The sequence below is a fragment of the Dermacentor silvarum genome, chromosome 10, assembly GCF_013339745.2.
Source record: "Dermacentor silvarum isolate Dsil-2018 chromosome 10, BIME_Dsil_1.4, whole genome shotgun sequence".
Classification (NCBI taxonomy): Eukaryota; Metazoa; Arthropoda; class Arachnida; order Ixodida; family Ixodidae; genus Dermacentor; species Dermacentor silvarum.
This window is the reverse complement of record NC_051163.1, coordinates 36,453,848-36,466,924: the sequence shown is the minus strand read 5'-3', so window position 1 is coordinate 36,466,924 and position 13,077 is coordinate 36,453,848. Positions and strand designations below refer to the sequence as shown.

Sequence of the window (13,077 nt, the reverse complement as noted above, 5' to 3'; positions counted from 1 at the left end):
AAAACTTTGGACGCTAAGGCGGCAGAATTTATGAGAAATCAAATGTTCCATGCATTGATCTCGTTTCGCTTCCTTTGAACCACCAAACTCGCTTCTTTTAAACCATCGTCAACTTTTCCAAACCTCTCTTCTAATTCAGCTACAATTCAGAAAGCCAGGACAGCCAGCAGGTTAAATGCATCCACTTTCACCTCGGGATGCACACTGGGACATAGACAAGACGATGAAATCGATGGTTTCACGATAATTCTGGTCTGGTCGGAGAAGGCATAATGAAAAGGAAAACAGGGAAACGCTGACCAAACACCACCCAAGCACTCTGTACCGATGGTTAACCAGCGAAGCTGAATGTGCGGCCCCGGTGCTTAGCAGTGGGTTAATCCCAACGCTGTATTGAAGCGTTTCTCAATTATTGGTTGCATGCTTGTGTTTCTAGTGGAACGCAAGCGCCAATGGCGGGCGGATGCTGGTAACCACGACGCCGAGCTAACTCGAGATGTCGAACGCATGCGACAACGGCGAGCCGAGGAGGCGGTGTTGAGGGCAGAGCAGCGTCAACCTGGCAATGGCGGGAACGCGTTCGCCGGGGCCAACGCCCGCTTTCGGTGGGAGTTTCTCGAGCGACACTTTGGCTTCGGCTGCGACGAAACGTCCACGTTGAAATCGCGAAGTAGAACGCAAGCGCCAATGGCGGGCGGATGCTGCTAACCACGACGCCGAGCTAACTCGAGATGTCGAACGCATGTGACAACGGTGAGCCGAGGAGGCGGCGTTGCGGGCAGAGCAGGTACGACGCAGAGAACGACGTCACTAACGGCACTGTCAATGGCGCGCGCTATTGGCTACGACGTAACTGACGGCGCAGCCAATGGAGACGTTTAGCGAAACATAGGACGAACGGATTTTCGTTTCGCCTAGCCATATACAGCTTTCGCTGTAAAATTAAACCTTCAAGACGTTTCGGAAGCCTTGTTCACAAAAAAGTTGCTCGACGAGGCCAGCTTATGTCCGTTTTAGCACGTGACCGAGGCCGAGGGATGAATCTCCGCATGGCTCCCATTGGCTGTTTTAATGCAGATGGCCAGTGGTTGGGGTCAGTGAGGCGCAGGGGTCAGTGAGGCGTTGGCACGGGTTCTGCGGGCATTTGACGTACACGTGGTGCATGTTCCAGCCTGTAAGCTGAAGCATGAACTGATGCACGTGAAAGACCCGCTCAAGAAAGAAGAGTTTCCAGGCGTTGTTTATAGAATTCCCTACGCAGATTGTGATTATGTTTATATCGGCGAGAGTGGAAATTTTAAAAGACGGCTGAAAGACCATATGAATGACGTCTTAAAGAAGAGCCTTGTCTCCAACGCACTTGCGGAACACGTGGTAACTTGTAATTATCAGGTTGACAGGGCCAAGGCAAGCGTCATCGTGAAAGAAACTGGTGTTCCCGTCAGTATCTGGAATCACTTCTTATCCAGGCTATGAAAAAAAGACGCCCAACAGAATGATCGCAATCTTCGTCCTGCGCACGCTAGGCACCTCGCGGTCACGTACTATAGAACGAATATAAGCTTCAGAATGGCGCAACAAGGAAGACGAAAAGACGAAAGACCACACGAACACAAGCGCCGACTCACAACTAAAGTTTATTCCATATCACAGAGCAGATTTGTACACACACGTGGCCACACACCAACGCAAAAAGAACAACCAAAAACCAGAACACGTTAACCATTCAGGTACAGGATTTCTTTATCCTGTAGCGCAATAGAGGGACCGCTGATACAAGACTGTTTTTTATTTTGAATGTTCCATGCTTCGATTACTTCCCGAGTCGTCTTATCATGATGCCTTGAAGTAATGCTTGTTAGGTTAAACTGAGGCGCGCAGCCGCACTTCTGACAGTGCTGAGAAATGTGCGAAAAACTATCACAACGTAGGTTGGCCGCATGTTCCCTTAATCGCACGTTACGCAATACAATATCGCAATACCGTGCAATCGCAATACCATGCGATAGCTAATCAGTAGACAATGAATAGCTAATTGATAAACGACAATAATTAATAAATTCCGGGAAATGCTAGGGACTACTTGGTAGTGCTTCTCAGTGTAGACATTTGGGCTTGTTGGTGCAACATGTTTGCAGATTTTCTTGTAGCGCAAAAAAAAAAGAAAACACGGACGTAGAAGAACGGAGACAGCGCTGTGTGTGTCTCCGTTCTTCTACGTCCGTGTTTTTTTTTTTTTTTTCGCGCTACAAGAAGAAAATGTGCAAAAAGGTAGTGCTTAGCCTAGCCCAAAAGGTAGGACTACCTAGGTGCCAATCAACTGCGCTCTCTCTTCAGAATTGCGCCTCCATTGCAAGCTACGCTAATTTTTTGTGAACAAGGCTTCCGTACGGATGCCGAAACGTCTAGATTTTTTTTTTTTCGACCATTTGATTTTTTTTTTTGATCGGCGCGTTACTGTTTTCCTTTTCACAGACAAGACAAGTGTAACCTAGCGACAAGCGTGTTGCCAAATGTAACGTTGTAAGCTGAGATTTTCTTCTTTTTTTTCGAATGACTTTGCGGATTTATCCTACTCTGGGCACCCTTACTCCGACAGCGCAAGGTTCTCACAGCGGCGACGCCATATTCTCGAAAATTATATTTTTTTCATCGCGACAATCGCATGAAACCAAGGAATACAAAACACATAGAGATGGATGCACAGATAGTTTAAATGGATTTTCTTCCCAAATACTTTGTAGCACTTGAAACACTTCAATCAACAGAAAGTTATCCAGTGTTTTGCATGGCTTCCTTGCCTGTTCGCTTTTTAAGATTAGTGCTAAAAAAATTTAAAAATTGACTAGGTTGATTTTTGATGTGTATATTTGTGATTGCCACGCCATCATATTCCGCTTTAGTTCTGCCTACTGTGGGCCCTAAAATGTACTAACAGACTTCACCGCTCTTGAATTAGGCACGGCACAACTAAACCCACAAAAAATCCTAAATGCCAAAGCTACACAATAGTGCAGTGTTTAGTAAGGTCACATTGTGCTGCAGCCGAGCGGCGAGGGAGAAAGAACTTCCCGTTTACACTCACGACGTGACGCTGTTGCCAGTTTGCACCCGCGTACTATCAGCATGGCAATTTACGATACAGCCAATTCTTAAATGGCGATGTTTTCAACCAATCAGAGACTTCATAGGTGTTGTTCTTTGGGACAATGAGAACAACCGATATATCAAATTTGACATGTGGCGGCATTTTGCGTCGTATAGAATTATGTATATGATGACTGATTAACAGATTTTTACTTACGTAGTTGATTCAGACGCTCGAGTCCTAAGAAAAAGTCAATCACGTTGTTTGCCTGTAAGAAAATAGGCATTTCCAATTTGAGCGTCCGTGCTGACAGATGTACGCAGAAAATAAAGCTAGAGTATTCTACTACTTCTAAAAAAACCAAGAAGGGGGCCGACACATGCAGTAGGACGCTTCGGTATAGAAGTTTCATAAGCAGGGATAAAATGTCTCCGAAAGGCTGGCCGACGTTTCGATAGGTGGACCTATATTTCTTAACGGCGGCCTTTTCATTCTCAGCATATTATTCTTAACGGGCTCGAGGAATGATGTCGCATGCGTTCGTTATTGGTTGTGGCTGGCTGTAAAGAAAGAGATTGAAAACAAATGAGCGCTTTTATTCGGCGTTAGTAGGTGCCGCTGCTGGAAGGCCGGGAGTTTGAAGACGAGGGCAAAGGAGCAGGGGAGAAGGAGGTGACAGGCGAAAAAAAAAGAGAGAAAAAATTATGGGGTTTTACGTGCGAAAACCACGATCTGATTATGAGGCACGCCGTAGTGGGGGACTCCGGAAGTTTGGACCACCTGGGGTTCTTTAACGTGCACCTAAATTCAAGTACACAGGTGTTTTCGCCCCCATTGAAATGCGGCCACCGTGGTCGGGATTCGACCCACGACCTCGTGCTCAGCAGCCCAACACCATAGCCACTGAGCAACCATGGCGGGTAAAATGAGAGAGAGAGAGAGAGAGAGAGAGCGGAATGAAGGTGGCTCATATGGGGAGGGAGAAGTCTAGATAGCACTGGAGAGGAACAGCCAGTGACGTAGATGGCGTACGATTGTGGTTTTAGAAGATTGGTCCGATCAGCCGCTCATTGCGGGAGCACCCCAATAACACGAGTTCAAAGTATTACCTGAGTGGCCTAGTAGAAGTGCGCAGGGAAAACTTGAAGGGATTAAGTTGGCGAAACGGTGTCTGTGGCAAAGAACGGGGCGTGTGTGGGGGAGGGGGGGGGGAGGGGGGGGGAGGAGTAAACTTTGTGGATGTCAACCGGTTGGTCGTTCAAGCGACGTTAACCTCAGTGGATCGGAGTCGGCGTCGTCAAGGCGGTATACAAAAGTAGGATCACCCTGCGTGATAGAGGGGCCAAAAATGAAATGCTGACCTTATTGGCGTGTTAGTTGCGCTTTAAAAAAAAGCAAGAAAAATAAAAGGATGCAGAAATGAAAAACAGCAGAAGAAGCGGGAAGGGGCAGGTGTACTTGGAAAAAGGGCTCCTATGTTTGATAGGTGCGTAGAAGTGTGAAAAGGAAATTTTAAGGTTAATGGTATGGCAAGGACAGGCAGGAGGATTAGGTCAGTTTAGGAATCGAGGTTTCTGTTGGCATAACGTGCTTTTGTGCCTTTGGTAATGATATGAATGTTTCACGAGTTCGCTAAGTGCTCTTAGCGATTCTAGGTTGCCACGTGCCAAAAACGATTTTCCTCGGGTGTAAGCATTTAAACTTGTGCATAAAGTTGGATTCCGTATATTTCCTCTCACGCGGTGAACGGAAATGTGTTTCTAGTATACAGAGCTTTGCTTCTTGGAATATATGGCATGCTTCGTTGTAGTGTCATGGGTACTGCTTTCGGTAAATTGCGTTTTGTATCTGTGCGATGGCCCTTGAGTCTTGAATTTGTTGTCCAGTCTCACATAGGTATTCCTTGCTACAATTGGCACAGTCCCGCAAGTAGACTACTTTGCTTGACGTGTAGGCGAAACTCTAAGTTACCTTGAGGAGGCAATCTGAAGCGGCCATGTTTACTGTAGTATCGATTGCTGTAGATGTTTGTATGTAGACCACCTGGATATCCCACAGGGACCGGATCCCCAGGTAAGCTAAGCTAAGATCCTTAGCATGGCAAGTACAACAAAATCCTTGAAATTAGCGTTGCGTCTGTAAGCTACTCTGGGCGGGTCGGGAAAGATTTTATGAAGTTTCTGGTTGCTGGTGGAAATTGGATATCATTTATTGCGGATGTTGTTCACGTTTGGGAGTGCCTATGAGAATTTATAAGTAAGAAGACGCGTGTTCCTTCTTGTGATCTAAGCGTGAGGTTTCAGGAGGTAAAAAATGCCATATGACATATATAACACATACCCAATTATCTCGTTTAACTATATGAGCACACCTATGAATCCTACGTGTTCTATTATGCTCAAACGAGATCGTTCGACATGTGCCATATCAGTCATATCGCATTTTTTATAGGGTTAGGCCTCGACTCACTAAAGTTTGGTTGCATCGGTGTAGGCTCTCTGGAAGGGTAATGCTCAGCTGGTTCATGTTTCATAGGGTTTCTTATGGTGATCGAGCAAAAAAAAAATGTCAACTTGCTTTTCAACGATAATGCGATGTAAACGTGTGACTGGACCATACATACAAACATACCATTTTTGCAACGTCTGGGTTGATCGCTTGCATATTGTAGGTATTTTTGTAGTTGTAGTTGTAGCTTCAGATAGAGCGTTGTCCATAGTGTCCCATTGTCAATATATATTGTGTTCTCCTGAAAGCGTATGGCTCAGGTGATTCCGATGTGCATTTTATTGTTGTGTGAAAAGAATTCAGGAGTGTTATGTTTATCTAGACTGTATTGATCGTGTCCCCATATAATAAACAGGTCGTCTATGTATCATAGCTATGTGTGGGGCTTTTCTGTGCTGCGACATAGGAAATCTGTTTCTAGAGTTCCCATAATATGTTCGCTTAGGTTGGTGCAAAAGGTATACCTATATTTGTCCCATATATTGTAGGTAGCAATTATCTTCAAATTTGAAGTAGTTATAAGGGAGGCCTAATTGTAGGAGAGATACATAGACTTCAATAGGGTGTTGTGTATTGAGTTAAGAAATAGTTTCTTTTATCGAAGATAAACCATCAGGGACTGGAGTGTTGATGTATAAGACATGTGACATTTGGAGTTGCGAGCAATATGTATTGCGCTTGTGCGCCATTAGTAACACTGTCCTCAATAATTATCTGCAGGTGGGTGGTGGGGTTATCTTGTACAAATGACAGAACTGTTTTGGGTAAGTCACCAAGGAAGTGGTGTAGAAATGTACCGAGGCTCTCTGTCGGAGTGTCCTTTTTAGGTGCGACCGGATGCCCTGGGATATTAGCGATGACTAGGTAAGGGTGTGGTACTTTATGAATTCTCGGAAGAAAGTAAGTTCATCCTGCAGTTGTGTTGCTTGGTTTAACAATTGCATTTTGAGGGTGTTATCAATTCGTCAGCAATAGGTGATTTCAGCTTGTGGGTAATTGTCATGGTGTATGGATTACGTCGCATCATTGTCTACGTTACAGTTGTGTTCTCAGTTTAGATTTTTTTTCCTCTCACTGTCAACTAGAATATCGGCAATCCCCCTTTGCTCTCTGATCCATACCGCTCTCTTCGTGTCTCTTAACGTTAGGCCTAACATTTTTCATTCCATCGCTCTTTGTGCGGTCCCTAACTTATTCTCGAGCTTCTTTGTTAACCTCAAAGTTTCTGTCCCATATGTTTGCGCCATAGGTTAGCACCGGTAGAATGCAAATATTGTACACTTTTCTTTTAAATCACAGTGATAACCTCCCAGTCGGGATTTGGTATTGCCTTACGCATGCACTCCAACCCAATTTCATTCTTCTATGAATTTCTTTCTCATAATCAGGGTCCCCTGTGAGTAATTGACCTAGATAAACATAATCGTTCAAAAGACTGCTAGAGGCTGACTGGCGATCCTGAGAGAGAGAGAGAGAAATAATTTATTTTGTCCAAGATGTGGTTAGAGGAGGAGGTAATGACTAGAAGCCTCCCCCGTCCCTCCTTTATACGGCGGCCGGCCGCCCCTGGGCGCCCTGGGCCGCGGCGGTGTCTTCAGCCATTTGCACTACCCTCGCTTGAAAAGCCGGGTCCGAGCTGAGCCGCACGGTCTCCCATTGCTCCTCATCTCTTATTATTAAACTTGGTTGTTGTTTTTCCCCTGTTATTGTTGTTATGTTGTTTCTTTGGGCATGCCCAGACTATGTGTTGACGATCTGCTCTGTTGTTACAATACTTACCGTTGCACGTTACGCGTTGTACCGCGTCAATATGTCTGTGTGTACGCCTGGGTCATAGTGACTGAAGGAAATGGAGTTGGGGAATGTGTTGGTTTGTATTAGCTGCCAAGCCACCGATTGCGACTTGTTTAACGAGCAATGTGCTGCCGGATATCTAGCCGTGGCTAGCCTGTAATGATCTATGATTTCCGGATCCTGAAGTCTTGTCCCATTGCCAGGCTATTGAACATTATCTTTCTCTTCTGCACACTTTCTCGATAATACAGAGAGGTGACTGAGGTGAATTAAGAGTGAATTGATGTTGAATTAAAGGGGTTTAGTTGCGTTATAGGAGCCAAACGAATTTAATAATAAGATAGAGTTTGCTAAGATAATGAAGAGCAAATAAGAGTGAATTAAGACTGAAGGGAGGTGAATGAAGTGGTGATAGAGTGAATCAAGACTGATGAAAATTGGAAAATTGGAGTAATCGAGCAAGCCAAGTGTGATGGAAGTACAACCGAGATGATAGAGTTAATTAAGGTGAACGAAGCAGTGATAGCGTGAATCAGGAGTGATTGAAGTGCGAATTAAGAGCAAATCAAGGGGTCATGAAGTGGGGGAGTGGCTTGCAGTAAAGTATGTTACCTGTTACAAAAAAGCATGATGGCTTGAAAAAATGACCGTAAATTGTGGTTTCAGGCTGATGATGACTCAGCAAAAGAAGTGGTCGTTTTGTCACTGAGTTAGCGCCGCTTGGGCTTTCGCCTTCAATTCATCTTAGTTGCAGCATAAGGGAACCATAGTAATTGTTGTGTAGAGACCACCTATGCAAACACGTTTGAAATCTCTGAACCACAGACAGGCCGAACTAGAAGCGCTGGTAACATTTTTGTAGAGGGACTGAAGATAGCATATAAGCAGAGCATCAAGGCCATTCGTATATGGGAGCAGGCAATTTAAGATAAGTCTGCGGATGTCCTAAGCTTTGATTCGTCCCTGTGGTAACATTGCCTGAATCGCCATCATTTTGTAAACATCTGTTCACACGCTTTTATGCATGAAAGCTGTTCCATGCATAAAAAGCATGGCGACTATGAAGGTACTTTGTTATCCTCCAGCTAGTAGTAAAAAGGGCATGGTCGCTTAACGTACCAATCGAGTTGGACTCACCAGGCAAACGAGGGCCAGCACGGTGACCTCGAAAGAAGTCTCGCATAGGCACATCGTTTCGCCAGTATTTTGGAACAAGGCTCTGAAATAGAAAAAAAAAGATCAGTCCAACGACTCTCTCCGATTGCAATACTCACTCACTGCGACAGCAGTGACAAATAATTGTGGCAGATTCAACGAGCGACTTACAGTAAAGTGCAGGCGAACCTTTCTAGAATATATATGGAAATACACTATGCAAGAAAACATGTTGCGTGCATTTTTTATTTTCCATTCCCACCATAAAATATTTGTGTCACTTGGCTTCGCAGTATCCAGTACGTAACAGTTCATCTTGTTAACCATGTTTCCCTGCGTAGCAACTACGCCCTTGAATGGCAGAACGCCAAGACACGGAGACACCCCGCCCCGGGACCCACGAGAGCCCACGGAAACTGTGAGTCCACAGAACACATTTTCTGAGCGATCGGACTAGTTTTCGTGCACTATCTCCGGGATCGGCCTGCTCTTTATTTTACCAAGCCTTAGATCTGCTTACCTTGCTGTTACACTCTCCGGTAACGGCGCCCTCTACTCACCAAAAAATAACAAAGAACACACCCCAAAACACGTAGAGAAATGATTAGAAAGCCTCGCTTCAATAAATAGCATGATGCACCTGAAGGCGTAACCACGGTGATTAATTCCTAGAAAGCCAGTTTTTTATAAAGGATTTTAGGCGTTTGAAGTCGCATAATTGTAGCAGTGAAAATATTTATTTACCGTTTGTTATTTCGTTGCTTAATTCCTTGGGGAATAGAGCCGGTAACCATCACATCTCTAGGAGTGCTAAGGTGGACATATAAGCCTTTTTTTATTTATTAAGCACGTGGTGTGATGCATGCGAGCTATTCCACAAGATGGCAGCAGCAGAAGCGGCCAGAAAGGTATGGGGGGGGATGAAGTAGCGCTCACTGACCAAGTGAAGTTGAAAAGACAAAGATGTTTCAATGCAGTGCACGCACAAGTTACTTGGTCACATATTGGGGGTTGCGCAGTAAATCATAGTGGCCTCGGCTTCACGCTGCTAAGCAAGAGGTCGCGGGGTCGAATCACGGCCGCGGCGGCCTCATTTCGATGGGGGCGAAATGCAAAAACGCCCGTGTATCGTGCATTGGGTGCACGTTAGGGAACCCCAGATTGTCATATTTACTTTAACTATGGCGCGCCTCATAATAAGATCGTGGCTTTGGCATACAAAACCCCAGAATTTATTCATATCACTGCGCAAATTTCAAGGGGCACTTAGTTATGCCTACGTGAAGGAATTCGAAAGCATTGCGACCACCAAAGGTCGCTGGTTCGAGTACCTTAATTAACTATATCTTTATTAAACATGTTCCTTAATAAACTGTACCTTCTTTAACTAAGCCCTAATTACCTTCGCCTTAATTAACACCAACGGTCGTGGGTACGACTCCCACCAATGGTCGTGGCTTCGGCTGCCGTAATGATACCCTATCTTAATTAAACCTGCCTTATTCAACTTTCGCCTCAATTAACGTCGTCCAACTGCCTTGATGGGCTCACTTAGACCTACTGAACTTTTTGAAGCATCTCGTGGTCACGCCAACGCCGATTACGGCGGATTTTCCGCCACATGAGCCGTGTAATGTTTTCGCAGTAATAAAGACACAAACGAGAAAGAAAGATAAAAGACAACTGACCTTTCTCCTCGAGCATGTGCTCATTGCGGAACCTACAGTATGAATTACTACCAACTCTCCAAGCTTTCAGTTCTTATGCTGCTATCTTGGTCACGCAGTGTGCTCGCTCTTTTTGAACACTTCGACTTTCTAGTCTATGGATCGGTTTATATTCCTCCTGCACTGATGGTGGGGGAAGGGGTGGGGGATAAGGGGCTACATAAGGCTATATACGAAACATTGAGCTGTATACAGGCTTCCAAGGAACGCGAGTCCTTTACAAAGACGTCACTTTAATCGAACGAGGTGTTATAAATTCTGTTAGTTGATCGCTAGCACCACTACAGTGCTAAAGGCAAAGCGAAGAACCCTAGAATAAGGGAAGAATGTGAAAAGTTCGCGCGAGGCACGCACGAGCGACTGTTCGCGCACCGAAGCGTCACTAATTGTTCTTTTCTGTGTATCTTGGCCTGTGGAGAAGCTAACAAAAGGACGTACCTGGTTTGTGCCAACGCTTCTACGCTGATCCTCACTTCAATCCTCCCTCCTGCTCTGAAACTCTGTAATGTTCTTTAGATCAGCCCGAAGTATAAGGGCGCATAACCTTACGCCTTAGTACTAGGGTTGATAAGTTAATAGAGCTTCATGATATATGAGAGAAACTTAGCGTTGCACATGTTCACCCGTCGTAAACGCTAAATATTATATGTAGATTTTTGTATCGCTTTAAATGGATTCTTCTTCGAACCACGTTGGCATCACGAATGCAATAATTTTCCCCGGACGGCGATGGTATAAGAAAGAAAATAATATAAAGCCAGAAGGCAGGGATACTGAACAGAAAAGCACCTGAGTGGTCGTCCTACGCAGGGGATAGGAAATTGGGTAATAGTTTGATGAGAGAGCGCTGGGGCAGGATGGGACGCGATGAAACCGCATATTTGCGTTTGCAGTCGTCAGTAATCAAAACAGATAATTAGCGTGTGATCGCTCACCGGTGTGGTGCCTGCTTGGTTGCTTGAATGCTTCTTGCCTTGTAGCGCTGCCGCTCTTCAACCGCCTTCGTTATTCGTTATCTTCTTCTGTCCGGGCTCCACGTGAGTTGATCACCCCAGCGCTGCCCTCTACAGTGAAAATATTTCTTGATTGAATGCTTATGTGATACTGCCTACTTGTCATTTCTTGCAGTAAATGAAGCACCAAACATAATAAATTAAAGAAAACATTATAGAAATCATCAGAGCGTCCAAAGCGATTTAATATATTACATGTTTCTACGAACTAGGTTTTGTTTCTGCACCCGCAAAGTGCATCTGTTAGCTTGCTTGCTTGTTCCTCCCTTGTGGTGCGTACCCACTACGGGGGATTGGCTAAGAAGCCGGCGCTTAAAGGTTAAAAGGAAGGGGGGATAGAGAAAAACCCAAACAAAAAAGTAAATCAGGGCGAAGTATAACGTTTATGATAATTAGGAAATAGATTTACCTGTCAGATAGGGAAATAAAAGTAATTGTAGTTATCTATAAAGAAAAAAAATTTGTGGTAGTGTTAGAATATTTGTGAACACACATGACATGACAAGAACTTTATTTGAGTCCTGAGGAACTAAGATCTAGGCGAGCCGAAGGCTCCCCCAGATTAAGTCGGTGGCTCCGCCCACGATGGGACCGGGAGACCAAGTCCCGTCGCGATGTCGTGAGCCCTCTGGACAGCCTGGAGTTGAATTTGAAGATTGCTGCTCTTGAGGGATTCCTCCCATTGCTCTTTCGTGATGGGTGGAGAGGCGTTAAGGGCTGGGCACAACCAGAGCATGTGATCAAAAGAGCATGAGTCATGACCACATTTGGAGCACGACTGTGAATGGTCAGGGACAATCAGCGATTTAATGAACTATCCAATCATTTATTTCGAGAATTAACATGGTAGCCTTCTTGTGTCACAGAGGTAGCCGCAAATGGCCACGCAGATATTCCTGTGGCTAAAGCCCAATGAAGAAGCCCCGAAGGAGAGAATATTTCGAGTAGTTAAAGAAATACCCAATTTCGGAATGAAAATTCAAATTTCTTCATCTGATGTTAAAATCTAGGCATGCTAGTAGAAAGTGGTAGACGTTTTCGTGTTCCTGGCAGGTAGGATACAGAGGGGACGGTGCCAAAATGGACCTGTACAGGTAAAGGTTTATTGGTGCGATGCGGCAGCGTAATTTTGTTATGAAGATTTCTCATTTACGTGTTAGACGCCATTTATTGTCCCACGAAAAGGACGAATGAATACATTCCGAAGTGGGGATTTTAAGTTTTGCAGAATCTTGCAAAAGAGAACATTTTCTAAACCTAGCCGCAGTGACATAATCCGAAGTAGCCAAAGCGAACATAACTGGTCCCTCAAGAGATATCCGTGCAAGTATGTCAGTCATTTCATTTAAAAGTATACTACGATGGCCTGGAACCTATACTAATCGCACCAGATCGAAGTTTGAAAGGGTTAAAGAGTTAAATGTATCGGTTACAGTAGTGTTTGAAGATGAAGTGAGTGAGGTGCATACTGAGAGTGAATCAGTCACTATAACCACTGTTGAATAATTTGACGGAAATTTTCCAACAGCTAAGTTAATTGCTGATAGTTCAGACAAAAATATGGGTGTGAAATCCGAAAGGCGTAATGCATAGGACCAGGATAGTGACCCGCTTTACTCATAGTTCCATTCATACTTACTCATAGTTGCATCAGTCGCGATCACATTATCTATTCCCATATGCATTTGCGTCCAATGATATTGTAATATGCCACTTAAGTATGTATAGTTGGCAGGAGCTTGGCATTAAATGGCAATATATCGTCAAATTCAATTTTTGTTTAGGCAAGCGC

General features: G+C 44.5%; 1 protein-coding gene across 1 annotated transcript in view; it reads right to left on the bottom strand.

Moving 5' to 3' along the window:
- LOC119430927 (uncharacterized) overlaps window positions 1-13,077 on the bottom strand; it is a 45,941-nt gene that overhangs the window by 28,379 nt on the left and 4,485 nt on the right. Inside the window, exons 2-4 of the mRNA XM_049657011.1 lie at window positions 11,208-11,336; window positions 8,528-8,609; window positions 3,305-3,356 (exon numbers count right to left, since the gene is read on the bottom strand). Coding sequence (XP_049512968.1) covers window positions 3,305-3,356; window positions 8,528-8,581 — 106 coding nt within the window. The 5' untranslated portion in view covers window positions 8,582-8,609; window positions 11,208-11,336. The remainder of the gene's footprint in view (window positions 1-3,304; window positions 3,357-8,527; window positions 8,610-11,207; window positions 11,337-13,077) is intronic.